General features: G+C 43.9%; 1 protein-coding gene across 1 annotated transcript; it reads right to left on the bottom strand.

Annotated features, from left to right (window-relative positions):
* Armc1 (armadillo repeat containing 1) lies at positions 1-27,374 on the bottom strand. The gene is made up of 7 exons (XM_051172804.1): positions 27,216-27,374; positions 19,014-19,234; positions 12,422-12,513; positions 8,802-8,991; positions 1,341-1,457; positions 1,182-1,256; positions 1-463 (listed from the first exon to the last, which is right to left on the bottom strand). The coding sequence occupies exons 2-7, from the start codon at positions 19,194-19,196 to the stop codon at positions 272-274; spliced, it is 849 nt and encodes a 282-aa protein (XP_051028761.1). The 5' UTR covers positions 19,197-19,234; positions 27,216-27,374; the 3' UTR covers positions 1-271.

The following is a 27,374-nucleotide window of genomic DNA, read 5'->3' on the forward strand; positions in this document are numbered from 1 at the left end:
ACAAAACAAAAAGTGAGGCAATTAAGCAAAGGAAAACAATACCAAAATACCTTCATAAACAAATTCCACCTGCAGCCTCGGTCCTGTTTACCTACAGCCATTATCCTGTGGGGGAAATGTCCAACAAAATGTAAAATGCAGCATACAGTCATGTAATCTAGAAAGGTTCCATGATAATCTATTGCAAATTGCACTTGACAGTTCATCACAACAATGGAACGCTGGCCCCTGTTGGTTCACACAGTCCTTGAGCCCCAAACTGAAGTTGAAGTCACCAGTAAAATGATCTGGATAAAAAATTTGCGGCTGTGCTCAACCAGCTGGCTCCACCCTCAGGGTGTGAGCCAACCCGGGATACTGCCTTGTCCTGTTCCTTTGTGGGACTCTCATCCTCAGGCAGGTAGTCAGGCAGCTCTGTGTTCTCTTCCACTTCCACGGGGGCGTCTTGGAATGGGACGAGCATCTGACACAGAGAAGCAGGAAGAGCCATTACAAAGCAAGCTAACAGTACACACCCATGTCCTAAGTCACATCCCCATCCTAAGCACCATGCTCATTCCCAGCACTGTCAAGGGCTCTCAGTCTTCAGCTGTCTTCTAGCATGCAGTCGGCCTGGGTTCTAGTCAGGGGTAACCCGCCTCTCTATGGGTGAAATGGGTGCAGGGCCACGCTGACCCCTGCAGTGCCAGCTGTAGGAAGCCCAAGGAGCTCACAGCTTACAGATCCACTCCTCCTCAGCACAGAGCTGGTGTTCACAGTATCTACTTATTCAAAGTGATGCACTCTTATTTTCTTGGATTAACAAAACTAGTTCAAGTAAGAAAGAAAGTAATAAAGGAATATGAGGGAACTGCATCCTTTACTTACATGTAACAGTAATAAAGGAATATGAGGGAACTGCATCCTTTACTTACATGTAACAGTAATAAAGGAATATGAGGGAACTGCATCCTTTACTTACACATAACGTCTGCATCACATCTCCACTGAGTTACAAGCTTCCTTTACAAGAAGACTCTGAACTTCAGAAAAGCTCTCTCTACATTACTAAGACAATAACTATTAATTAAGATACAGTCGTTCCTCTACATTTCATAACTATCCTCTAGGACCGTTATACTGCACTAATCATGCAAATAATCAAGAGCTCCGCCCGCAGAAGTAACATAAAGGACAAGTACCTCTTCCCCACTCTCGCTTTTCACAACTTGCTGAGCCTTCATGACCTTGGTTGATGCTATTGCTGATGCCAAAGCCTGGGCCAGGATAAAAGGAACAATTCTGAATGATGGTTTACTTATTTATAACTTCAGGCGTATTCAGTCATTGAAAGTACTAACCTCTGCTTTCAAATCTGAACGAATTCGCACCACACATCTTTGAACAGCCATTTGAAAAGTAAAGCTAATAACACCTTTAATTTTTAACAACGCCTCTTCACATAGATTTCTCCGAGACTGAAAAAATGAAAACAAACGGTTATTAAAACAGAAAGAAAATAAATCAACTTAAGCCACAGTGAACCACACGCTAGTGCTTGTTTTGTTGCTGCAAAGACACCAAAAAGCAAAGGACACAAACCTACATGGCGGCGCCGACTGCATGCCTAGGCGCTAAGGCATGGCCCAACTACAGTCCCCCTCCACAGTGGCTTACTCCTCCCCTGGCTACTGCAGGAAGTTGAATGTTGAAGGTGCATGCTCGTCCACCTACGCTCATGTAACAGAGGAGCAACAGCAGCACTGTCATCTTATGACGAGCATGGAGCCTGGCTATGTGCTTTTGGTTAGGGCTGGTTTTGGATAGGAAGGGAGGCAAAGTTCCAACACAACAGTAATTCCTGGCACACTTCAAACTTTGTTTGTTTATGGATGGTTTGCTTGTTTTTTCAAGACACGGTTTCTCTATGTAGCCCGGGCTGTGCTGGAACTCATTCTGCAGACCAGGCCGGCCTCAAACTCAGAGATGTGCCTGCCTCTGCTGGGATCAAAGGCACGCACCACCACCATCCTGCTCAAACTTTAACATTAATATGTAGTTTTAATAATCACTAAGAAGTCACCTAATGCTATTTTTTATCAGAAAAAGAACAAATGAGTAACAGAACAAAGTGCTCAAAGACAGAAGCAGAGGTTCCTCACGCTTAAGTGAGCACACTGCAGTCCACCTGGCGCTGCCGTGCAGCTGGGCTGAGGCAGCCCCGTGCATCTGCTGACACGGCATCTGACTCCAGCTTCATGACCAGACCGAGTCGGCAACTGTGACAGAGACCTAAGGTGTGCTAAGACGTTCACTCCCTAGGCCTCTAGTCTAGTTTTTTAAAATCTCAACTTGGATTTGTTTTAGTTTTTCTTCTTCTTCTTTTTTTTTTTTTTTTTTTTTTGGGAGGGGGGGGTGGGGAGGTGCAGGGTGCAGGGGGAGGGGCATTACAAAGGGGAGATGGACCTGGGAGGACTGGAAGTGAATGTGATGGGGTGCAATAATGTGAAATTCCCAAATTATCAATAAAAATAAAATGTTGGAGGGCTGGAGAGATGGCTCAGTGGTTAAGAGCACTGCCTGCTCTTTCAAAGGACCCGGGTTCAATTCCCAGTACCCACATGGCAGCTCACAACTGTCTGTAACTCCAAGATCTGATACCCTCACACCAACACACAAAAATTAAAATTAAATAAAAATATTTAAAAAAAAATAAAATAAAATAAAATAAAATAAAATGTTGGAAAAACACCTCTAGGCTTAAGTTAGAACTAAAAGCATTCAGTGTTGGACTCACTGTCCCTTATCAATATTATTTCATCCTTCATTCATGGCATTCCCAATGCCTTCCACTGCAGTCCAAGCAATACCAATATCCTTTTTTTATTTCATTTTCCTCTCCTGCTATTTACAATATAACACAGACCCTCTGATGCTCTAAGGCAGGGTGCTAATATCCTGTTTCCCACTTCACCACATCTCCTTCTATTTGTCTTTTTTTATCCCCACTGTCCTGTAATTAAGAAATAACTCTCTGCTTTGACCCTCAGGAGAATATCCTCATCACTTCAGCTGTATTTCAGACAATATTTCAGACTGCTTGTTTTTGTTTTCCGAGACAGTTTTCTCTGTGTATCCTTGGCTGTCCTGCACTCACTTTGTAGACCAGGCTAGCCTCAAACTCACAGTAATCCCCCTGCCTCTGCCTCCCTGAGTGCTGGGAGGACAGAAATGTGCCACTGCGCCTAGCTGGCAAGCATAATCTTAATCTTACTGTATATTGGCCTAGACTGTTGTGACTAGTTAGGTTTGCGTGTGAGGTGTATATGGGAGAGGAGGGTGACTAGGCATGTATGTATTTGTGTATGTGCACACATGCACACATCCCATGCACACACACAAGATACAACTCACGTCCTCATGACTGCACACCAAGTACTCTATCTGCTTAACTATCTATCACCTTAGCCCCTTTTGGATTTTTGTGTTAGCTTTTAAAAAGTAACTGTTGTTCATATACAACAAAAGAAGAAAGGAGGGGAGGGGGAAGAAAGCCCCAGCAGGCATCCCTGCTTCTGAGGCAGCCAGGCTCCTCTACCACCTCTACACTGACACAGCATTTGTTTTAAGCCCAAAATATCAGGGCTCAGGAACCATGAACTTTAGCCAAAATAACCAACTCCTTCCCTAAGTTATTTCTGTTAAATATTTTGACACAGCAGCAAAAAGTCTAACAGAAACCAACCAGAACTCAGCACCCTCCCTGAGTTGAGCACAGACTTAAGAACTCAGTTAAAGCAACTAGAGTTCTCAGGGCAGAGAGAGTGAAGAACCAAGGAGGACAGGGGTCACACAGACAGCTAATCAATGGTCAAGAGGGCCTCGTTTCAAGCTGATTGACCACTACTGCAAGTGTGTGAGGAAGCAACCCTGAGGCTGAGCAAATACCCACTAGGAGGAACAGAACAACAATTATATGGGCTCACACTAGGTGAAGAACGCATCATCATCAAATGATATGCACTAAAAAATAAGTGAAAATGCACTAAGTAGGAAGAAAACACACAGAAGGGTCCTGGCACAACAGTGCAGCAGAGTCATCCCTCGGTTGAAAGGTACGGTCTTACAGAGCAAAACCTTAAGCAAACCTCAAGATCCAACTACTAAGGAGTAACTGAGCTGTGGTCCAGAATAAAGCTGAACAGGCTGCAGTCGCACACACTTTTAATTCCAGTTCTCAGAAGGCAGAAGCAGCCAAATCTCTGAGTTTAAGGCTAGCCTGATCTACAGAGTGAGTTCTAGGATGGCGAGGGATACACAGAGAAATGCTTTCTTGGAAAACAAAACAGAATAAAACTGAAGAGTATTTAAAGGCTATGCATATAAATGCATGCAGTGTTTTACAAGGCACAAAATATCTGGCCATATCTAATAAACATTTGAAAGAAACACACAAACATTACACTGAAGTAGAAACACCCAACAAAAGCAGCATACTAGAAATAATACAGGTAGTAGAGTTAGTGCACAGGGCCACTGAAAATTTTCTATGTTCAAGAAGATATGGTAAAACATGCTATGGAGATGACATGAAAATTCCTAAGTCAAACGTCAAAACATACTATAAAGCAACGCTCACAATGAAAAACACACTGGAGGAGAATAACTACAAACTGAACACTCACAGAAGAAAATCAGTGAATATAGAAACAGAAACTATCCTAAATGGAAGAGAAAAACAAATGAAATGAACAGGACACAGGACACCAGTAAACTGTGAAGAAATTTCAAGTGGCACACAACACATAATTTAGAGTCTCTGACAGAGCCAGAGAAAAGGGAGGAAAATTGGTTTTGAAGATATGATAAGAAAATCAATACAAATTTGCCACAAATTTAAACTCACAAAGCAAAGAAATTGGATAAAACTGAAACAAAATAAACACAAACAAAAGACTGGGCTCCTGCGAGCCAGTGAACTTCAAAGTCAGACTTACAGAGTACAACCCTACCACTCAAGCAGCTCCGTGAGGCAAAGCCAGCTATAAAAGACCCTCAGCTCAGAGTCTCCTCTGCCTCGACATAGGGAAAGCCCACATGAATCCAACCAGTGGCAGAAGAGAACATCTAAAAGCTAGCAGTGAGGAAGGAAGAGGAGAGAAGAAAAACAGTACCAGTAACAGCAGAATTCTGAACACAAAAAACTCCAAACACAAGACAGTGTGTGGCTGGCTATCTTACAGTGCAGTGGAGGGAGGTCACCACACAGCCCATATCCATCAAAAGCAAAACCATTTGTAAAACAAAAATTAAGAGGACATTTTGTACATATGAAAATCGAGCTGGAAACTTCCGTGTTGAAAGTTGCAGCAATGAAGGAAGTAGCTGGAATGCACTCAGGAGTCAGTTCTGGCTACTTGAGAACTTGATGGGGAAGTTGGGGAAGGGGACAAGGACGAAGACAGTGGACGGGGGAGGGGGGTAGAAAGAGAAGAAAACGGATAGCTGCTTTGCAGCAACTAGAAGGAGTAACAGATTGAGAGCATGGAAAAAATCTAAAATGAGACAAATCTTTTTCAAAAGGTTGTTTTTGGCAACCCATTTTTGGGACTACACCCTGCTGCTAAGAACTGTTACTCTACTTCTCAATAAAACCTTGGTGTCCTTAAAAAAACAAGTTGGGGCAGGAGGTGGTGGGACACACCAGTAATCCCAGCACTCAAGAAGGCAGAGGATGGTAGATCTCTGAGTTCAAGGCTAGCCTGGTCTACAAAGCCTGTCCAGGACAGCCAGGACTGTTACACAGAGAAACCCTGTCTCAAAAAATAAACAATAAAAAAATAAAAATAACCAAAAAATTAAATTAAAAAAAATTTTAATTAAAAAACTGGTTCTCAGGGCCAGCATAGCAGCACATTCCTAAATTGTGGCACACTGCACTCCTAAGGTTGAAATAGAACTGCCTGAGCTCAAGATCAACGTGGGCTACAAAGTGAGACCAGCTCTCAAAACAAACAAAGAAACAAAACAAACACCACAGAACCAGCGAGATGCCACGGTGGGTTAGAGCACTTGCTCCCACGTCTAACACTCTAAGTTTGATCCTGGGAACCCACAAAGTGAAGAGAGCTAACTCCTCCAAGTTCTCTGGCTGTCATATGCACACATACCCCAAATAAAAAACTTTAAAATGTAACAGAACATTTGTTTCTTTGAAAAGGTCAATGAAATTGATAAAGCTTTCATTTTTGAGAAAAACTTCCAATCACTAAGCTCAGGGTAAAGAAGGAACTATTACTATTGACCTTATAGAAATAGAGTTACGAGAAGTTAAGCACCTTTTATCTGGTCTTGGGATCAAAGTGTTTCAGATCTGGGAGGGTTTATTTTTTTATTTTTTTTTTTTTTTGTAGATTTTATACTGCTGTGTAAATTTCATTAGTTGAACATTGGACATTCAAAAAGTATAAATCCTTAGCTGGAAAGATGGCTCTACAGGTTAGAGCAACTACTGTCCTTGCAGCGGTCCCTAGTGTCTATACGACAGCTCACAAACATCCATAAACTCCAGCGCCCGGGCTCAAGGCCCGGGCTCAAGGGCCAGGCTCGGGTGCACATACATGCATGCAGGAACAACATCCATACACATGAAATAAAATTTGAAAATCTGAAATAAATTTTTAATTAAAAAAACAAAAAGCCTCTTTTAGTAGGATACTGATATTTAATAAATCTTAGAGAGAGTGCAGTGGCTCAGTGGTTAAGAGCACTGGCATCTTTTCCAGTGGTCCTGAGTTCAATTCCCAGGAACCGCATGGTGGTGCCTCATCACCATCTATAAAGGGATCTGATGCCCTCTTCAGGCATGCAGGTGTACATGCAGGCAGAGGACTCATTAAAAAATAAAATAAAAAACACACATAAGTAAATTTGAAAAAAAAGTTTTAATGTAAGTTTTGGATCTTGAAGCATTTCAAAATTTGGATTTTCGGTTCAAGGACACTCTCAGCCTACACAAACAAGCACTAGGAATAACTGTATGCCAACATAGTATGAGCAACGAAATGTACACATTACTATAAAGGCACAACAACCAAACCCTACTGAAAGGGAAAAAAGTATGACTAGATCTAATAAAACATCAACTAATGGTCAAAAAGCTGCCCACAAAGCAAACCCCAAATAGCTTGACAGTTTAAAAAAATGTGTAAAACAGGGGCTGGAGCGATGGCTCAGAGTACATAACTGTCTTGCAGAGGACACGCACGTGACTCTGAGCACCCACGGCATTCAGAGAACTCAGTAAGAAAGACCACTGAAAGCTGGTCAAAGAACAGGGGGAAACGAGCATTCCCGCCAATACCAACCTGAAACAAGTGAAAAGACACACACAATAAACCCCATTCAGCCACCGAAACAATGACTAATGCACTTCTGAAATGTCGCTCCACTGCTAGTTATCAGGAAAATGTACATCAAACCATAGAAACACTTCAAGTCCACTAGGACAGCTGGAAACTGAGAACGGCTGAAGAAGATGTGGGGGAAGTGGCCCTCCTACATACAATGCTGGTTGAAATAAAATATTGTGCAGCCACTGTGAACAATCTGACAGCTCATCAAAAAAATTACCATTCAGATGAGGTATGTACCCAAAAGGATGTTAACATGTGAAAGAAAAAAAAAAAAAACCAAAAAACAAAAACTCAAAGGTAGAAACAACCAGCTGATGAATGGATGAGCAAAGCAGTGCTGCATAGGCACTTGATGGGGTACATACGAAGGGATGCCCATACATGCTACAGTACATGCACTGGATGGGGTACATACGAAGGGATGCCCATACATGCTACAGTACATGCAGTCAATGGGGTACATACGAAGGGATGCCCATACATGCTACAGTACATGCACTCGATGGGGTACATACGAAGTGATGCCCATACATGCTACAGTACATGCACTGGATGGGGTGCATACGAAGGGATGCCCATACATGCTACAGTACATGCACTGAATGGGGTGCATACGAAGGGATGCCCATACATGCTACAGTACATGCACTCGATGGGGTACATACGAAGTGATGCCCATACATGCTACAGTACATGCACTGGATGGGGTGCATACGAAGGGATGCCCATACATGCTACAGTACATGCACTGGATGGGGTGCATACGAAGGGATGCACATACATGCTACCACATATGCACTGGATGGAATACACACAAAGCGATGCACACACATGTACAGCATATGCACCTGAAGGAAAGCATACAAGTGATGCAGGAATATGCCCCAGTGTAGATGAACCCAGGACCTAACGGTGTTTGTCCTAGCTCACTTGACATTAGTTAAGTTATAACTCAGCTATATAATAACACACAGCTGTAACCAGACCTGTTTGTTTCTTGCATGTCTGTCAGTTCAGATGTTTTATCTTAAGTCCTGCTATTAGGAGCATGTACATTTAAAACTGCTATGTAGATGGGCTTGGTGGCACACTCCTTTAATCCCAGCACTCGGGAGGCAGAGGCAGGCAGGTCGCTGTGAGTTCCAAGCCAGCTTGGCCTACAAAGCGAGTCCACAACAGCCAAGATAACATAGAGAAACCAGGTTTTGAAAATCTAAACAAAAAACAAAACAAAAAATGCTATGTATGCTGATTAGCTGTTATTTTTACCATACGATGACCCATTTTTAAGAGGATAAAATATTAATATGCAACTTTTCCTTAGAGAATGTTAGTAAGTGACTGCAAAAAAAGCGTGTGGTGACAGTTCCTTGCTGCCATCTTACCAACCACATCTCTCAGTCTTACCGTGTCGTCCAGGCCGTCTATGTGCAGAACTACTGTTTTGGCGCGTTTGTTTGTTGTTCCCAGGAAAAACTGAGCTTTCCTTCTACGTGAATTCATTTCACTAAAACTGTCACCATCAGCCATATTGGAAGATTGAAGAATGTCATAGATTTCTGAGGCCAGAAGTTTTGTTTCTCCTGGAGTTGTGGTCCTTGAAAAGAAACACGTAAATAGAAGGTCACTTTGACTAGTTCTATAATTGTACTTCTCAGCTTTGGTGAGTTTTGTTTCCTTCATCCTGATGAAACACCAGTGAGTCTTACAACAGCCAATAATGGAAACTAGGCTGTAGCTCAGATGGCAGAGCGCTTGTCTAACGCACGGAGCTCCACACTCAATTCCATGTCACAGAAACAGGGTGCGGTGACACCCGCCTGTCATAACCACTCAGGAGGCAGAGGCAGGAGGATCGGAAGTTCAAGGTTCTCCTTGGCTACATAACGTAGGGAACACTCAGCCTGCACAGTCCCCCTCAACTCTGTCCACAGTCCAGGCTAACACTCTCTACCTCCCGGCGGTGGTCGGAATGACAACGTCTCCCCCCACCCCACCCCACCCCCGCGGACTGGAAGGGGCCGCACAGCTACGCTGGAGGAAGTGTGTCACTAGGCGGGGCGGTTAGGTGTGGAGTGCTCAAGCCAGGACTAGCGTCTCTCTGTTGATGCTGATGCAGACCTCTCCGCTCCTTCTCCAGCACCACGTCTGCCTATACACCACCATGCTCGCTGCCGTGATGAACTGTGAGCCAGCCCTAATGAAATGCTTTCCTTTATAAGACTTACTACAGTTATGGTGTCACTTCACAGCAACAGAAACCCTAACTAAGACACTTACAGTGAGCCACCATGTCTGGCTAGGCTGTAACAATCGTCCCCTAATTTCGTTTAAAACATGATTCACTGCGATTCATAATCCATCCTAGCATGGCATAAAAGTAAATTTACTTAAAATCATTAAATGGAAAACCAAGTAACAAGACCAGGTTACGAGGCCCAGGTTTCTCTGGACCACTACTACCACTTGCTCAAATCATCTTTCTTCTATTGATTCAGATAGCTTAAGTTATTTTTAAAGTTCACTGGTAAAGGCAGAGAGCAGCAATGCAGGTATTTTTCAATGTTTAAAAAAATCTAATGAAAAAAATTTTTTTTAAAAATCCAATGAGATGAAAACTGCTGGCAAGCATATTAACAATGCCACTTAAAGAACTATTAACAGGACCAGGAAGACAGCTCAGTAGGGAAAGTATGTAGCATGCAAGAGTAAATAGATTTGGACCCCCAGCACCCACAGAAATGCCAGGTAGCATGGTAGTCGGCCTGTCCGTAACACTAAGCAGGCCGACTGCCTAGGCCAACTAGACTAGCTGTATCAACACTGCATTCAGATAAAGATGCTTCTGAGGCTTATTCTGATGAACAGAGCTGACTTTTCCCAACCTTGAAATGAGAGCTAGAACAAAAAATAAGTAAGTAAATAAAAAATCAACACTTGAGAAATTTGAAAAGGAACCTTCAAATAAACTGCCTTGTCTGTCTGTCTTATCTATTCATCAATCATTGTATCTCCACTACTAACAAGGTTGTGGGATCAAATTAGAACAGGTATGTAATAAATATTCATAATATTCAAATTAAAGAAAAAATAAATCACTTTCAGAAGCCATGCAGACACACTGCTTGGATGCCCCTTTAAAAAAAAAAGCCTTACGGAGGGGGTAGTGGCGGAGGGAGGGAGGTGGCTCAGCAATTAGAAGAGCTTACTCAGGATGTCCCGACCGCTACAACCAGGCATATAGCTATGCTAAACAGACAGGCAGAAAGGAAGGTGGGATGGATGGATGGATGTAAAATCAGATAAGTGAACATTATAAAGGACTTGTTCTTCTGCTACAGTCATGGTGCCACGTACAGCAGCTTTGGAACCATCACATGTCCAAGGGCAGGGGATGTTCTCCCAAGCAGCCCCTGGTAAGACCTGTCATTTCTGTTCAGCGTAGGACTGCTCTAACATTCTTTGCTTGCGGCTATCAGGCCTACACTGTACTCAGAGACTCTGCCCGTCTGCTTCCTTTCTTGTCAAATGTGTGCTAGAATCTAGAGACTTTCTCTGCCCAGCCTGCCCCACCCTTCTTCATGACTGCGGCCTTATTCCACAGCCTTTCTGCCTTATCTTAGATCTTCTTCCCTGACCTGTCACAGTGACGTCATCAATTCCTCTTAGTAACTTCATAGTGGCCGCCCCACTTTACTGACTTGTCTTTTCCATATACACACACTTTACTACATCGTCGAGCCAACAAGGGTAAGAAATTACAGGCTAAATGTATGTTACCTAAACTCACTCTAAATTTTTAAAGTTCAAATATAAAATATATTTTAAATTGTCAACATTATTTTGGTATTTTTAAACATTTTATTACTTTTGTGTGTACGGATGTTTTGCCTGCGTATGCATATGTACTACATGCACACGGTGCCCACAGGGGCCAAAAACAGGGGCAGTTCAGGTCCCCTAAAACTGGCATTTTGGATATTTGTAAGTGACCACATGGGTGGAGGGAAGCAAACCTGGGTCCTCAGGAAGAGCAAGTAGCCAGGTGCAGAGACAGCACAACGGTTAAGAGCACGAACTATTCTTCCAGAGGACCCTGGTTCAAATCCTACATGGCGGCTCATGCCTGTCTGTAAGTCCATGATCAGACATGCTCATGATGAGCATGTGGGCAAAAACCAGTGCACACAAAATAAAAATAAAAGAAGTGGTTTTTGCTGGGTGGTGGTGGTACATGCCTTTAATCCCTGCACTTGGGAAGCAAAGGCAGGCAGATTTCTGTGAGTTTGAGGCCAGTCTGGTCTGCAGAGAGAGTTTCAGAACATCTAGCGCTACACAGAGAAACTCTGTTTCGAAAAACCAAAAAGGAAAAAAAAAAAAGATATACATACATACATACATACAGACAGACAGACATACATACATACATATGAATGAGTAACTGGGAATATGGCTCAGCTGAGAGAATGCTTGAGTAGCATGCATAAACCCCTGAGTTCCATCCTCTGCACCGTGGGAAGAAAATGACAAATACTAAAAGCCAAGGATACTCAGCTGTCTTGAAATGTGAACAAAAACCTTTGTTGCCCTGTTTCTGCCACATCAGCTACAAATGTCCTAGGATATGAAAGATTTGTTATTATCCCAAAATGACAGGATTGATGTCAATATTTTAAATAAAATATTTCCAAGGACTATTAATACCATGTTTATCAATAAAAACAAAACTAACAGTCAGAAATAGCAGCATACACTTTTAATCCTAGCTCTCAGGAAGCAGGGGCAGGCAGATGTCTATTTTCAAGCCAACCTGGTCTACAGATCTAGTTCTAAGACAGTTAGGGCTACACAAAAAACTAATATTCACTAGCAGGATATTTTGGACATAAAACCTACATAAGCCTATCTTTTGTTAGAGGTAAAATTTCTAAATAACATTTGAAACTTAAGAAAGAAGATTAAAGGCGTCATCAGTGAGCTTCCACAGCCCACCTCCTGTGCCTCAGGCCACGGCCTCCCGCACTCACTTCTGCACGACGTTCTGCAAGCTTAGCATCATGCCCAGCTCTCCTTTCATCTTTTCTCTGTTCGCACGACATTCGGCCAAGTATCGGAGTGCCTGCAGCAGAAACAGAGGTCAGTGCACGCATCCAGGCTGCTCCAAAAAGGCCACTTATAACTCATTGCAAGAGGAAAAAGAAAATAAGTGTTTTTATTTTCAGTGTCAACTTATTTGAAGTCTCCTTTAAATGTGATGTTCAGAATACCCTCCAAGGAGTAGTGGTAACTCAATGTGCCCTGTGAATTGAACACTGGGACTTTATCTGCAAGGTCAAAATTAGGTAACACCTAGGAACACCACTTTATTTATCATTTCATTTTACAAGGAACTATATTCCACTTATCAATCTCAAAAAGTAATTCCAATAGCCATCATTTTTCTAGATGCTTTTTATACATTAATTAAAATAAATTGCTGGGGACAAAGCATACAGTGAACTTTATAAGATGAACTGCCTCCTGTTTTACTACATATTACAACTTTCAAATGTTTTAAATAGAAAACAAACAAATCAAAACAAAAAAAAACCAGGCGGAGTGGCTTGCACCTGTAATCTCACCACAAGGCAGGAGGAGGCAGGAGGAGGCAGGAGGAGGCAGGAGGGTCGGCTGTGAGTCAGAGGCTAGCCTTCACTGCATAGTAAGTTTCAGGACAGCGTGCGCTACAGGAAACCCTGTCTCAAAACACCAGAATAAATAAAGATGGTCACAGTTCTCTATGCATTAAGCTAACTTTTTCAGGAACTTTTTCTCTCCCAATAACCATTTACAGTACTTCCGTCCCAGGCTACTTCTTCGGGGCTGCTGGCGTCCCCTCACCCCCCAGCGCTGCTGTCGTGCAGACCTCACGGTCGTCATTCACAGCCCCCTCAGCCTACTTGCCCTTCAGATTCCCACTAGGCCTTCTGCCTTTCAAGTAAAAAGTGCCAGGTCTTTATAAAAATGTGTCAGCCTCAGAGACCAGCCTGCCACCCACATGGCCCACCTGCAGATACCAGTACGATGGCAAGCGTGTGTGATGGAGAGATGAGAACGCGGATGGGTCTCAGCACCATGAAGAGAGGTGTAACTGAAGACATCAGGGTAGTGAGGAGCAGCCTGATGTGAGTACCTAAGCTACCACCTGAGGCCACGGTGAGGTCCTGGTCTGTGCTGCCACTGACGGCCATATCTGGGTCCCTGGCCCTGCAGGGGTCTGTGTCAATGTCTGTAGCCTATTTTACCACCAAAGCCCTTATAGATGCCCCTGGTCTGGGCTGCTGCCTGGGTCTATATTGATGTCCAAGGACTGTTGAGCAGAACCGGCCCCACCCCTCACTGGCTGCAGTACTCTGGAGAGCGGGCCATGCACCTCTCCTGGGCACCACGGTAGAGCTGGCCCTGATAGCAGGGGCACGTGGGTGGCCTGGCCCTGAGGGTGTGAAAGGGAGAGCTGGCCCAGCCCCTTGCTAACTGCAGCACTTGGGTGAGCTAGCCCAGGCAGGAGAGCTGGCAAGCTGACATACTCATCTACCACCCAGGCCCAGATCCAGGGGTTTGAGCTGGCCCACCCCAACGTCTACCCCATCTATGAACTGCTAGAGCACGTGAAGGAGCTGTCCCTGCAGATCCAGAGCTGCAGCATCTCCATGACAGAGAACATGAGGATGTCCGAAAGGACTCCAGTGAGGATCCATTGACAGCGTACAAGAAGCCAACGGCCCCAAACCAGAGCAATGACTCATTGCAATGAACATTTGCAAGTAAAGATGTCTGTGCAAAAGGGTGTCCTGTGTAACACACCACAGCCTCCACGGCCAGATTTTCTGTTTGTTTTCCTTTTTTTATAATTTTTGTTTGTTGTTTTCTTTTTGGGGCAGAAGGTTTTATGAGTGGGGGGCAGATATGAAGGGACAGGTGGATGAGTGGAATTCACAAAGAGTCATCAAGATTTTTAAGTGTCAACTATAAGCCAGGCAGTGGTGGCACACGCCTGTAATCCCAGCACTCGGGAGGCAAAGGCAGGCGGACCTCTGTGCATTTGAGGCCAGCCTGGTCTACAGAGGAATGAAGAACGCCAGAAACAGTCAAGATGAGAATAAACAGAAAAGACACTTGGAACTGACTGTGGTGAGACAAACCTTCAACTCCAGCTCTGAGAAAGGTAAAGGAGGGGCATTAACAGTTGAAGGCAATGCAAAGGCATGGTGCCACATGCCTTTAACACCAGCATTTGAAAGGCAGAAGTCTGTGAGTTCAAGGCCAGCCTGGTCTACAAAGTAAGGTCCAGGCCAGCCAGGTTAAATGAGACCCTGTCTCAAAGCAAAACCAGAGTTGGAGACAAGCTTGGACTACAGGACAACAGCACTCCAATTCCTACCCTTCCCTCCCCCAACACTCCTCCAAACTTGCAAGAAACATAGTATTTGAAACTGGGTGTGGTGGCCCATGCCTGTAACCCAGCATTTGAGAGGCAGCAGAGGCGGGCAAGTCTCTTGTGAGTTCAAGTGAGACTCTGCCGCAGACAAAAACAAACTGAAGAAACCAAGATGGGGGAAAAGGGAACATGCTGCTGTATCAGTCTCACCACAGAAAGCGTACAATTATGTTGAAAGTGGACAAGCTACAAATACATACTATTAAAGTGGGAGTGACCACTGAAATAAAACAAAGTTCCAAAGTTATACTATGACAGGGGAACTTTAAAATTCACATTTGATTGTTATCCTTATTAGAACGTCATCCCATTGGCCTCTGGTTTTTCATTAATTCCAGCCTTCCATTGTGGCTCCCTCACTGCTCAAGCTGGCACCTATAATGCCTTGCAGTCATTCTACCCACAGTATCAGCCCTAGCAGGCCTGAAGTGGGAAGAAAAGCAGTTTAATACTCCAGCCACAAGACCTTATCAATCCGATACTACTGCACTAAGGACTGGTCAACACTGCTGAGCAGTTCACCCTCCCCCACAGTAAACAGTCTTTCCTACTTTCTAAACTTACGAAATCCTCCTCAAAAAAGTCATGTACTCCAGCAATCTGTGAAGGAACCACATCTGTCATCCCCCAACTAAGGAAGGTAAGGCAGGACAGGTTTCATGTAACAGGGAGATTCTACTTCCAAAACAAAGCAAAATAAAACAAAAAATACTACTGTGGTTTGAATTTGGAACACCCCCCATTCCCCCACCCCACCCCCACCAAAGGGCCATGTGTTGAAGAATTGATCCAGTTTGTAGCACTATTTAGAAGACTGGAGATGGCCTGGCTAAATTAAGGGGGGGAGCTGGCTGGCTTACCCATCCTAGCCACCATTCAGGGATTTCACATTTCCTGTGACGTAAGAAGTCTACCACCATGAACTCATGAACTCAGCTACTCTGCCATGCCTTCCCATTATTAACTAACCCTTTCCTTCCTTATGTTGCTTCTGCCTGTTATCTGATCAAAGCAACACATCTCATGTAACCTAGACTGGCCTCGAATTCCTCATCCTCCTGCCTCCTTTTATGAGCTAAGATTATCAACATGGTCCGTCTCTTTTAAGCTTTTATAGAAATACAGAGCATCAAAAGCAAAGAAAGTGTGTGGTGATTCCCACGTGGCCCATGTATCCATCACTCAGCTTCAGTCACTTGACAATCTGGTTTCACTGCTCTCTTGTCCATAATCATAACTGACCATAAAAGAACATCTCATCTGTAAATATTTCACTACACCTCTAAGGAATTAGTTTGGTTTTTTGTTTGTTTATGTGTTGGTTTTATTTGGGGGTGGGGGGGTTGTTGACAGATGGTCTCACCATGTATACCTGGCCATCTTGGAGCTTGCTATGTACACTGGCCTTGAACTCAGAGATCCACCTGCCTTTGCCTTCCAAGTGCAGAAGACATTGTTTGTTTGTTTAAGATTTATTTGTTTTATTTATTGTATATGAGTGCTTTATCTGCAGAAGAGAGCATCAGATAACATCTTAGATGGTTGTGAGCCACCATGTGGTTGCTGGGAATTGAACTTAGGACCTCTGCAAGAACAGGCAGTGCTCTTAACCTCTGAGCCATCTCTCCAGCCCCAAAATTAGTTTTTAATTCTTTTTTTTATTAATTCATTCATATTACATCTCAATTGTTATCCTATCCTTTCTATCCTCCCATTCCTCCCTCCCTCCCATTTTCCCCTTACTCCCCTCCCCTATGACTGTGACTGAGGGGACCTCCTCCCTCTGTATATGATCACAGGGTATCAAGTCTCTTGTTGGTAGCCTGCTATCCTTCCCCTGAGAACCACCAGGGAGTAAGGGTACGTGGTCAAATATGAGGCACCAGAGTTCATGGGAAAGTCAGTCCCCACTCTTCACTCATCTGTAGAGAATGTCCTGTCCTTTGGCTAGATCTGGGTAGGGGTTCAATGTTGACTGCACGTATTTTCCTTGGTTGGTGCCATAGTTTGTGCAGAGCCCCTGGGCCCAGATCTGCCCATCATAATGTTCTTCTTGTAGGTTTCCAGGACCCTCTGGATCCTTCTATTTCCCCATTCTCCCATACATCTCTCACCTAGAGTCCCAAAGAGACGTCCTCACATCTAACCCACTTTCCTGGTAGGTAAAGACTTTCATGGGACATGCCTCTTAGGCTAGTGTCCAGATATAAGTGAGTATATACCATTTGAGTCTTTCTGCTTCTGGGTTAACTCACTCATTATGATCATTTCTAGTTCAATCCATTTGTCCACAAATTTCGGGAATTCCTTGGTTTTTTAGCTGTGTAGTATTCCATAGTGTAAATGTACCAGTTTCTTTATCCAGTCTTCTACGGAGGGACACTTAGACTGTTTCCATGTTCTGGTTATTATGAACAAGGCCTCTATGAACATGGTTGAGCAAATGTTCTTGTTGTGTGCTGGAGCATCTTCTGGGTACATTCCAAGGAGTGGAATAGCTGGGTCTTGAGAAAGTCCTAGTCCCAGTTTTCTGATTTCCAAAGTGGCTGTACTAGCTTGCATTCCCACCAGCAATGAAGGAGTGTTCCTCTTTCTCCACATCCTCGCCAGCATGTGGTGTCACTTGAATTTTTGATCTTAGCCATTCTGATGGGTGTAAGATGGAATCTCAAGCGTCGTTTTGATTTACATTTCTCTGATGACTAAAGACGTTGAGCATTTCTTTAAGTGTTTCTTGGCCTAGTTTTTAATTATCTTAATAAAATTCTACACAAATGACTTCTTAAAAAGTAGTATCCTCATTTTTGTCATAGAGTTAATAATACCACCACAGCCGGCCATTTTTATTTTGCTTTAACAGAGTCTCACCATACAGCGCTAACTGGCCTATAAGTCACTACCACATATATGCCTGCCTCTACCTTTTAAGTGCCAGGATTAAAGGTTTATGCCACTATACGTGAGAGCATTAATCACCACACATGAAACCATTGAGTTTTTAAATTTAATTTTTACATTATTTATGCTGTGTCCATACACTTGCAACCCAATGCCTGGCAGGCACAAGACAACTTGTAGAAGATGGTTCTCTCTTTCCAACATCTGGGTCCAGACACCAGTTCAGGCTTGGTCACAAGCACTTTTACCCACCACTAAGCCATCTTACTGGCCATAATGACCTTACATTTTTTGTTTTATTTTACATATGTGGCTATTTTGCTTATATATATGCCTGTGTACTACAACCTACGGTCCCATGAAAGAGCATCCTGAGCTCCTAACTGCTGAGTCACCTCACTGGCCTTCACAGTGACCTTTTAATGTCATCTGTTGTATGCTGCACATTCACTTCCAGCCACTTAAACAACTGCTTATGATAGATTTGTTTAAATCAGGATATAAGTCAGGTGTACAAATAACATTTGACTGATAGATCCCTCAAAATTTATAAGGTTCCTACCATCATTTCACTTTTTTCTACAGCTGCCTTTCTTTTTTATATCAATTACTACTGAAGGGACCACATTTATGTCACCCAGAAATTCTCCCATTTTGGATCTGCCTAAGGGTCCTGTTCTTTAGCATGTTTCTCTAGCCTCCATGTTTCCCATAATTCCTTTTGAAGTGTTAGCTTTGGTCCTGCATACCTTCTCTTTCCTCACCTGCCCTCCTTCACTTGTGTCACGCCCGTCAACTGGTGAATGGATGAACACATGCTACGCACACTACACAGGCGTGGGGGAGGCAAGGAGAGTGGTAATGAGGTGGTGAGGTGGCATGAGCACACTGGAGTCGAAGGATGAACAGCCCAAGAGCTGGCCGAACAGCCCGACCACACAACAACATCCCATGCCAAAAAGAAAACAAACAATAGATCGTGTTAACTGAAAACAGCAAACATCAAAACATTTTATATCTGCGTTATACCACTACCATTTACATTAAAGAACAAAATCAACATGTTGCTATTTGTGTTAAAGAACTACATGAATGCTTTTTTTCTGGCATATGAAAATAAGTTTCCATATTTTATACTCAAAAATACAGAAGGCATAATCTAATATCTTTCAGTCTTTTACCGTGTTATCAAAGGTCTTTGAAAATTAAAACACCAAAACTCAAAGCATTAAAAAGCAACTTACCAGCAAAGCTGAGTGAACAACAGGGGGGTTGGGATGGTCCATGAATAAAATAAGACCAGGCAGGCATCCCTGATCCTGGACGATGGCCCTTCTGTTCAATGGATCTGCTGCTAGATCCCGCAGCTGGTTAACTACCGACAGGGCGTCAGGCTCTTCATTCATAGTACAGGAGGATGAATTCATCTTCTATGACATGCGCATGAATAAAATCCTCTTAAATTCTGCAAAAACAAAATAAAAATAAGAAGAAGAAAGGATGACAAAATTAATTCTAGTCTACCAAGGTAGACGAGGCTCCACTTGCTAATTTATTTGCTTACTGAGACCGGGTCTCCCACAGTGCAGACCAGCCTCAGACTCGCGCTGTCGCTGAGCTGTCATCGGAGTCCTGATCCAGCTGCCTCTACTTCTCAAAAACTAGGAGTGTAAGTGTGCACCAACTACGCCCAGCTATGGTGCTTTTAAAGTAGCTGCACTGTAGTATCTTTAGAAAGAAGCAGATGAATCTAAATCACACACACGAAAATAAGAACTGGCAATTCCAGAGCTCGTGAAAAATAAAATGAGCATAAGCTGAAGGAAGAAACAGGGTTATTTACATATGCAAGAGAGCATATGTCACCCTCAATACCCCAATAAACCCCATTGAGAAATACATATTTTAATACTAAGGTTCTAATAATCAAAGTCTTTAACGTACAAGCCTGTAACCTTTGCTCCCCTTGTCAAACTGTAACACTGCCAGGATTTTTTCCCTTAGAACAGTTCTAGGCCTAAAACAAGTGCCTCAAGGAAAAGTAGTGAGCTGACAGCTTGGGTTTTTCTTACTCATTTGGGAGGAGGGGGTTGGGGAGGGACGCATAGCAAACTGTATCCACAAAAGATAAAACCTCCTAGGGAAAAGGCGAGCCCCACAGGAGGCCCTTGCCAAGCACTGTGGCACGCCTGTGATCCACGGTGCTCTGGAGACTGAGGCAGGAGGATCACAAATTCAAGGAAGTGAGGGTGTAGCTAAATAGTAGAGCCCTGCCTAGCACACCGTACTTAGTTCCTGAGTTCAATGACAAGGAAAGGGAAGAAAAATAAAAAGAGAAAAAAAAAAGAGGGGGAAGGGGGCTCTCTGCAAGAAGCCAAGGGCCTAGTTTGTGCGCTTATCTGTGCCTCAGCCAAGCGGTCTGGGAGATCATGGTGAAACTGAACTAAACATAAGCCCACAAACCCACCTCTGTGTAAGCCATCTTCTAATGCCTATCAGAAAAGCAAGAGGAAGAAAGAATGGAATCTGAGGAGATACAGATAGTGAAACAATCACAGGAAAGTTAAATATTTGTTTCAAGTCATCAGGGTACTAAGTATAGAACTGGAATGAAATCTTATTTACCAGTCTTTTCTGTTTCTCAGCAGTCTTTCTACTTCCCAAAACCCTCCTTTTAAATTCAGCATATCTTTTCTCCATATGAGCAACTGGCGTATCTGGGTTTGGCAGGTCACCCCTATAACTTCAACATAACAGGCTATGGTAAGGCAGGAGGACCATGAATTCACGAGCTCAAGGCCTAGGGTTACAGTGTGTCTCTCTGCCTTGAAGAAACAGAGCTTTTGAGAAAACCTGACATATCCAGGACATATAAGGCCTAAGAAACAAACATTAAGAAGTACTTTTTGTGGAGCCAGGATTGGTGGCACATGCCTTTAATCACAGCTTTCAAGAGGCAGAGGCAGGCAGATCTCTGTGAGTTCAAGGCCAACCTGGTCTACAAAGTGAGTTCAGGACACCCAGTGCTGTTAAACAGAGAAACTCTGTCACAAAAAAACAACAACAACAAACAAAAAAAACGGAAGGAAGGAAGCAAGCAAGCAAGGAAGGAAGCAAGGAAGGAAGGACGGACTTTTTGTGAATGCAAAAATTTAAGATCAGTAACGTCAAGGAACCCAGACTTTGTATTACATGCCTTATTCCAAAGAACACACAGACGTTAACAAGCATAAATGGTCCTCACGCAGGAAAGGGAGATATTTCCTATCCCAGGCCTCCGGTCAGCCTGGCTGCAGCATGACCCTGACTCGCAGAAAAGGGCTTCCTAACACTAGCACCAGGTGTGGGGGTGTCGTCATTAGAACACCGACCTGGGATCTATTTTCTTCAGATCTATTATCTTCAGTATTTCGAAAGATGTGTCTCCCAAATTCTTTATGCATTCAATGCAGGAAGTCTCCCAGTCACATCAGACCTAGGTTTGGCCACTTAGAAACTGTGCCTTGAGGGACTGGAGAGATGGCTTAGCAGTTAAGAGTGCTTCCTGCTCTTAAAGAGGACCCGAGTTCCCAGCACCCACATGAGGGGGCTCACAACAGTATGGAATCTCAGCTCCAGGGCACCCAATGCTTCATCTGACCTACCAGGGCACCCACATACTGGTGGCACACCCTCACACAGACACACACATACATGCACATGAATAAAATCTTTTTAAAAAGCTGTAATTTCGGGAAACCCCTTACATTCTGTATCAGTGCCCACATCTGTAAAGTAAGATTGACAACACAAGCTACAAAACAGTGTAATATATCAGTGAAATGACAGTGCATCAAAGAGCATAGTCCATGCCTACCACACAGTGGATGTTCAATATACAGTTCTTGCTTATATGATACAAAAGAAAAATGGTGAGATTATCCAATAAATAGTGTTAGAGTAACTACTTAGCAATTCAAACACCAGTAGTGGGGGCTGGAGAGATGGCTCGGAAGTTAAGACCACTGTCCGCTCTTCCAGAGGTCCCGAGTGCAACTCCCAGCAACCACATGGCGGCTCACAACCATCTATAGTGTGATCTGATGCCCTCTTCTGGTGTGCAGGTGTATGTGCAAGCACAGCACTGTATACATAATAAGTAAATCTTAAAACCAGTAATGGTCTTTAACTCATACCATATTGAGAATAAAAAATACATATAAGGTACATTAATACTTTGTTTGGTTTTATTTTTCAAGACAAAGTTTCTCTGTGTAACCCTGGCTGTCCTGGAACTTGCTCTATAAACCAAGCTGGCCTCAAACTCAGAGAACCACCTACCTCTGCCTCCTGAGTGCTGGAATTAAAGGCATGGGCCACCTCCACTCAGCTAAAATACATTAATATTTTTAATCTCCAAGCAAATTCAAAGAACTCAAAGAAAAGAAGACTTTACAACAACATAGCATTTATCAAGTAATTACCTTAAAATCGAAGTATTATGGCAATTTTTGCTATTCTAAAAGTCAAGATAGAAGACTGCAGCCGGGTGTGGTGGCGCACGCCTTTAATCCCAGCACTCGGGACGTAGAGGCAGGCGGAAAGCTGTGAGTTCGAGGCCAGCCTGGTCTAGAAAGTGAGTCCAGGACAGTCAAGGGTGACAGAGAAACCCTGTCTCGAAAAAGAAGAAGAAGAAGAAGAAGAAGAAGAAGAAGAAGAAGACGACAACTGCACTGAATACATGGATGAGACTACCATGTTTAGGATTTGTGGTCACTTAGGTCCCTCTATCAGAATCTGAATACTCCTGCTTATAAATATCAGTTTACACACAGGTTTTATGCTGTCTATGGCATAAGTCTCAACAAACCTATAGGAAAAGCAAAATACTCAGCTATGCATGGTGGCTCATGCCTGTAATCCCTGCACTTGGAGTTAAGAGGCAGTAGGGAGCAGTGCAAAGTCATCCTGATATATAGTAAGTTTCAGGTCAGCCTTTGCTACATGAGATCCTGTGTCAGAAAGCAAAAACAAAAACATGCACCAATAAGATGGCTCAGTAGATAAAGACACTTGCTGCCAAGCCTGGTAGCTAAGTTCCATGTCTGGAACCCAAACAGTAGACAAACTTGTCCTCTGACTTCCACGCTTGGTACACTGTGGCATGTGTACACCAATATACACATAACCTACATACAGTAAAATTAATGCATGTTAACACACACACTTGGGCCACAAAAAAACCAGACACTACAACAGGGGCTTTTTCACAGAGCCCAGACCTTGATACTGTAAAATTCTGTTTTCATCGGTCATCCTTGGATAACTACTTAATGGATATTAGCCCTTAAATGTTATATATAATCTTGCTGCTCCTTTGAGATGGCCTGCAGTCCAAAATGTCTTAAAACTTGCAATCTTCTAACTCTACTGATAAGGGCTCAAACGAGGGCCTGCCTCAGAAGAGTCAGGAACATTGGGCAGTGACAGAAACCCAACAACCAAAGCAAGCAGAGCTGTGGTCAAGTGACACGGCAACCACAGCTTCTTAACAAGGGAAGAAAAGCAGGCAGAGCTCACATTACAGATTTTATCCAAAACTGCAGGGCAGAGATATTCAATGTCAAAAGTTCATTTTATATTAATATCTTGACGGTATCAGGTGACAGACACCTCTTTCTAACTCTGTGACCTGGATCTTAAATAATCAATGTTTCAGCAGACTGATGAGTTCACATAACAAATTTTTACTTTATCTTAATTTTATTTTTGAGACAATGCCTCACTGTACGGCCTCAAACTTGAAGGAAGCCTCTTGCTAAAGATCTCCAAGTGCTGAGATTCCATGACTATACGACCATGCCTGTCAAAATAGAGGGCTTTAAAATAAGAGTTATGCTGGAGTTAGGAAGATGGAAACAGGATTCGGGATGAAAGAAGTCTTGCATAGCATTTGCAAGGCCCTAGGTTCCTCCCTAGTGATGACACACACACACACACACACACACACACACACACACTCTAAAAAGGAAAACAGGATGTGGGGGAAGGGACACACACTCTTCTGTTTCTGAGAGACAGGAGGACAGGGGTCCGCCACTGCTTGGCTCAGAAGGCAGAACTTATGAGATGAAGAGGTGGCTGAGTAGTTAAGAGCACAAACTGGTCCTGCAGAGGACTCAAGTTCCGCTCTGAACATCTATGTTTGTAGCTCACACCCACCTGTAACACCAAGCCTAAGGGATCTGCTACCCTCTTCTGGCTTCCACGGCCACTTGCACTCATATATAATTAAAAATGAATTTTTTTAAAATTAGAACTTGAAGGCCAATTTATGTACTGAATATACTTTGTAGCTTTGTGTTCAATATCAAGTTAACTCAAATTGTTTGGTGGAAATATTTACCTTCACAGGCTGGAAAACCCCATTATAAGTGATTATTGCAGGGTTCACACCACACTTTCCCTATTCCGAATTTTGCAGATCTCAAACAGAGGAATGGGAAGGAATGAGAGCAACATATAATGACACATCTGTATGAAGATGACATCAGGAAATCCAGTACTTTGTATGCTAACGTAAAACATTTGTTCATTTGTATCACAGTAAAAAAAATAATTTTAGGGCTGGAGAGATGGGCGCACTGATAAAGTGTCTGCTGTACAAGCAGGAAAACTTAGCTTGTTTTTCCAACACCAGTGCAGACGCTGGGTGCAGTGTGCACGTCTGTAACCCTAGCTGCAGAGGGAGAGACAGGTGGATCCCTGGAGGCTCAGTGACAGAGCCTGTCTCAAAAGGTAAAGTGAACGGAGACTGAGGAAGACACCTAATGTTGACCTACCGCCTCCACATATGTTCACAGACATGCACATGCACCCTAATGCACAGAGACAGAGGCGGCGGGGCGCAGCGCGAGCGGGGGAGATGACTCAGTGGGCAAAGTGCTCACTGAGCAAGCACAAGGACCTGCATTTGAATCCCAAGAACCAGTGTAAAACGAGAGAACAAAAGAGAAAAACAAAACCAGAACACAACAACAAAGAACCCAAGCGCAGTGGCACACATCTGGCAATTCCAGTGCTGGAACTGAAGAGGCAGGTGCAGCCCTGGAACCAGCTTAGCTCCTTAGGTCCAGCCAAAGACTCTGCCTCAAAAAATAAGGTGGTAAGAGATGGAAGAAGACACTTAAATTTGACCTCCAACCTCCACAGGCATTCAGACAGAGAAGAGACACACAGACACAAATGCACACACACCCAAACTAGTACAGAGCACACACAAAAAGGGACAATAATTTTAAATAATCTGAAATGCTGACCTGAGCAAACCTATAGCAATTAATGAGCCATATTGAAGGTTATTAAAACAAACAACAAATCTCCGCTTTCTGTAATGAACACTGCATTAGCTCAAGCACAAATGTTTGGTCATTTGTTTGTTGGTTGTATTTCCATCAAAAGCACTAAGGTCAAGAAGTGTAGATCTGGACAGCCTCAATCGGTTCAAGTGCCTTGGCCCTATCCTAAACATCATAGGTATTTTAGGAGGGAAAATCCGAGATCTATGCACATCAAATGATTTCTGGTGCAAACTGGAGCCTGAAACTTTATACCGGTGTATAAAGGAACGCCTGGGAACAAAGCGCTGCAAGTAGGGCTGGAGAGCTGATGGGCAGGTAGCAACACTGGCTGCTCTTCCAGAAAAACCAAGGTTCAATTCCCAGCACCTAGAAAGCAGCTTAGAGCTCTAGCTCCAGTTCCGGGCACGCACTTGGTGTACAGACATAAACGCAAGCAGAGCACTCAATCACAGAAAATAACAAGAAAACATTGAAACTAACTAAAACTCTGCAAGACACTGTAATTACTAAGAATCAGGATACGTGAATCCAGCAGTTTGTTTGAACTTTCTTATCAAATAACCAAATGAATAAACGGGAAAAACTGGGATCAGTAGCAACTCTACCCCTTCTTTCCAATGAGACTAACTGGAGGGTCTTCATGACAAATGGAAGAAAACTGGGGGCTGGGGGCTTACATAGGGGGGCTAGACTACAGCAAACTGTGTGCGTAAACAGAAGGTTCTTTCAAACTGACTTAACTGGCAGCAGTAAATTAACATTTCTTGTGTCTTCGTTTGCTCTTTCACTTCTAAAGCCAGCTACTGATGTTTTTTACAAGACAATTTTGAAACAGTGAATACAGATGTCTATTTTAAGATTTGGGGCTGCTAAGCTAAAATGGTTAAAAAAGTTGTTTGTTTGGGGTTTTTTGTTTTTTGGTTTTTTTTTTTGTTTGTTTGTTTGTTTTTGTTTTTTTGAAAAGGAAAAACTCAGTCTTGCAAATAGCAAAACTGTGGGGGGGGGGGGAACACCTTTCTGTATCTAAATCTTACTAAAGCGCTAGTGCATAGAATGTATGTCTTTACTTTTTCTTCTCCTTACTTAGCTATCGCTGATCCATGTAGCCGAGATTGCCCTGAAATTAACAGAGATCTGCCTGCCACTGCCACCACCACCACCCCACCACCCCACTCCCACCAAATGCTGGGATTAAAGGTATACACTTTCACGACCCAGCCTTATTTTCTCTACCTTGGTTCTATCTGGACAAACACAACCATCCTCAAACTTTAATGACCACTGCGATCACCTAAGGGATCTTCTTCAAAAGCAAGTTCAAGCTCAGTCGGTGAGAAGGGGGTCTGGGAATCTGAGAAGTCCGACAAGCTTCCATCCAGATGAGGACTATGCGGCTGTCACGATAGTCCTGGGAGCACGGAGTTAAGAGACACGTGAGACTTCAGTGTTGGGGCAAAAGTCAGAAAAGCTTTTCTATTCTTTATGCCAAGAATCACCCTTAATTCAAAGACGTGTTTAGCTCTCACGTGCTAACAGCTGCGGCGGATACACAGTTAGCCTAAGTCCTTAACAAGTAAGTGGGGCAGAAAGGCAACCACTACCACAACCACCAAACACGGAGGTCCGATTTGGGTTCTCCTTGCGATTAATTGTAACTCTTCGGGAACTGAGTTGCCTCTTCCAAGCGTCAGTTTCTTCACCTAACAGTCTTGAGCGGGAATCAGGGTGAAAGAAAAAGAGAAGGCAAGAGAGTAAAATGTTTGGCAATTACTAAGCAAGCACAGAACAACTAACCCAGCGGGGACTTCGACTGCAAGCGCTGGGGAGGCAGCACCACCGAAGGCGCCGCTAACTGCACCCCACCACCTGTGGACACGGGTTCCTCTTGAATAAAAGGCCTGCGCGCCGAGACTCGCGGGGTGTGCGGGATTCGCAGAGCAAAAGCAAAGAGGCGGGCAGGCTGGTCAGCGGAGGCGGGGAGGGTAGCAGGCGTCCGGAGCCTGCCGAGTGGTCCCGCGGGATGCTGGCGGGAGGCGGGAGCAGCGGCGGACCGCGGAACGGCGGCAGCCCCCCGCCCCGGCCCCAGGCCCGCCCCGGCCCACGTACCCTCCGGAGCTCCCGGCGTCCGGGGCCTGCCGCAGCATCAGAGCCGCACCCACGACGGCGGAGCACGGGCGGCGACCCCGAGCCGTGGGCCTGACTCAAGGAGCCACAGGGCACAGGCGCTGGCGGCGGAGGCTCCGCAGGCTCCGCGGTGACCCTGTC

The sequence above is a fragment of the Acomys russatus genome, chromosome 31 (assembly GCF_903995435.1).
Source record: "Acomys russatus chromosome 31, mAcoRus1.1, whole genome shotgun sequence".
Classification (NCBI taxonomy): Eukaryota; Metazoa; Chordata; class Mammalia; order Rodentia; family Muridae; genus Acomys; species Acomys russatus.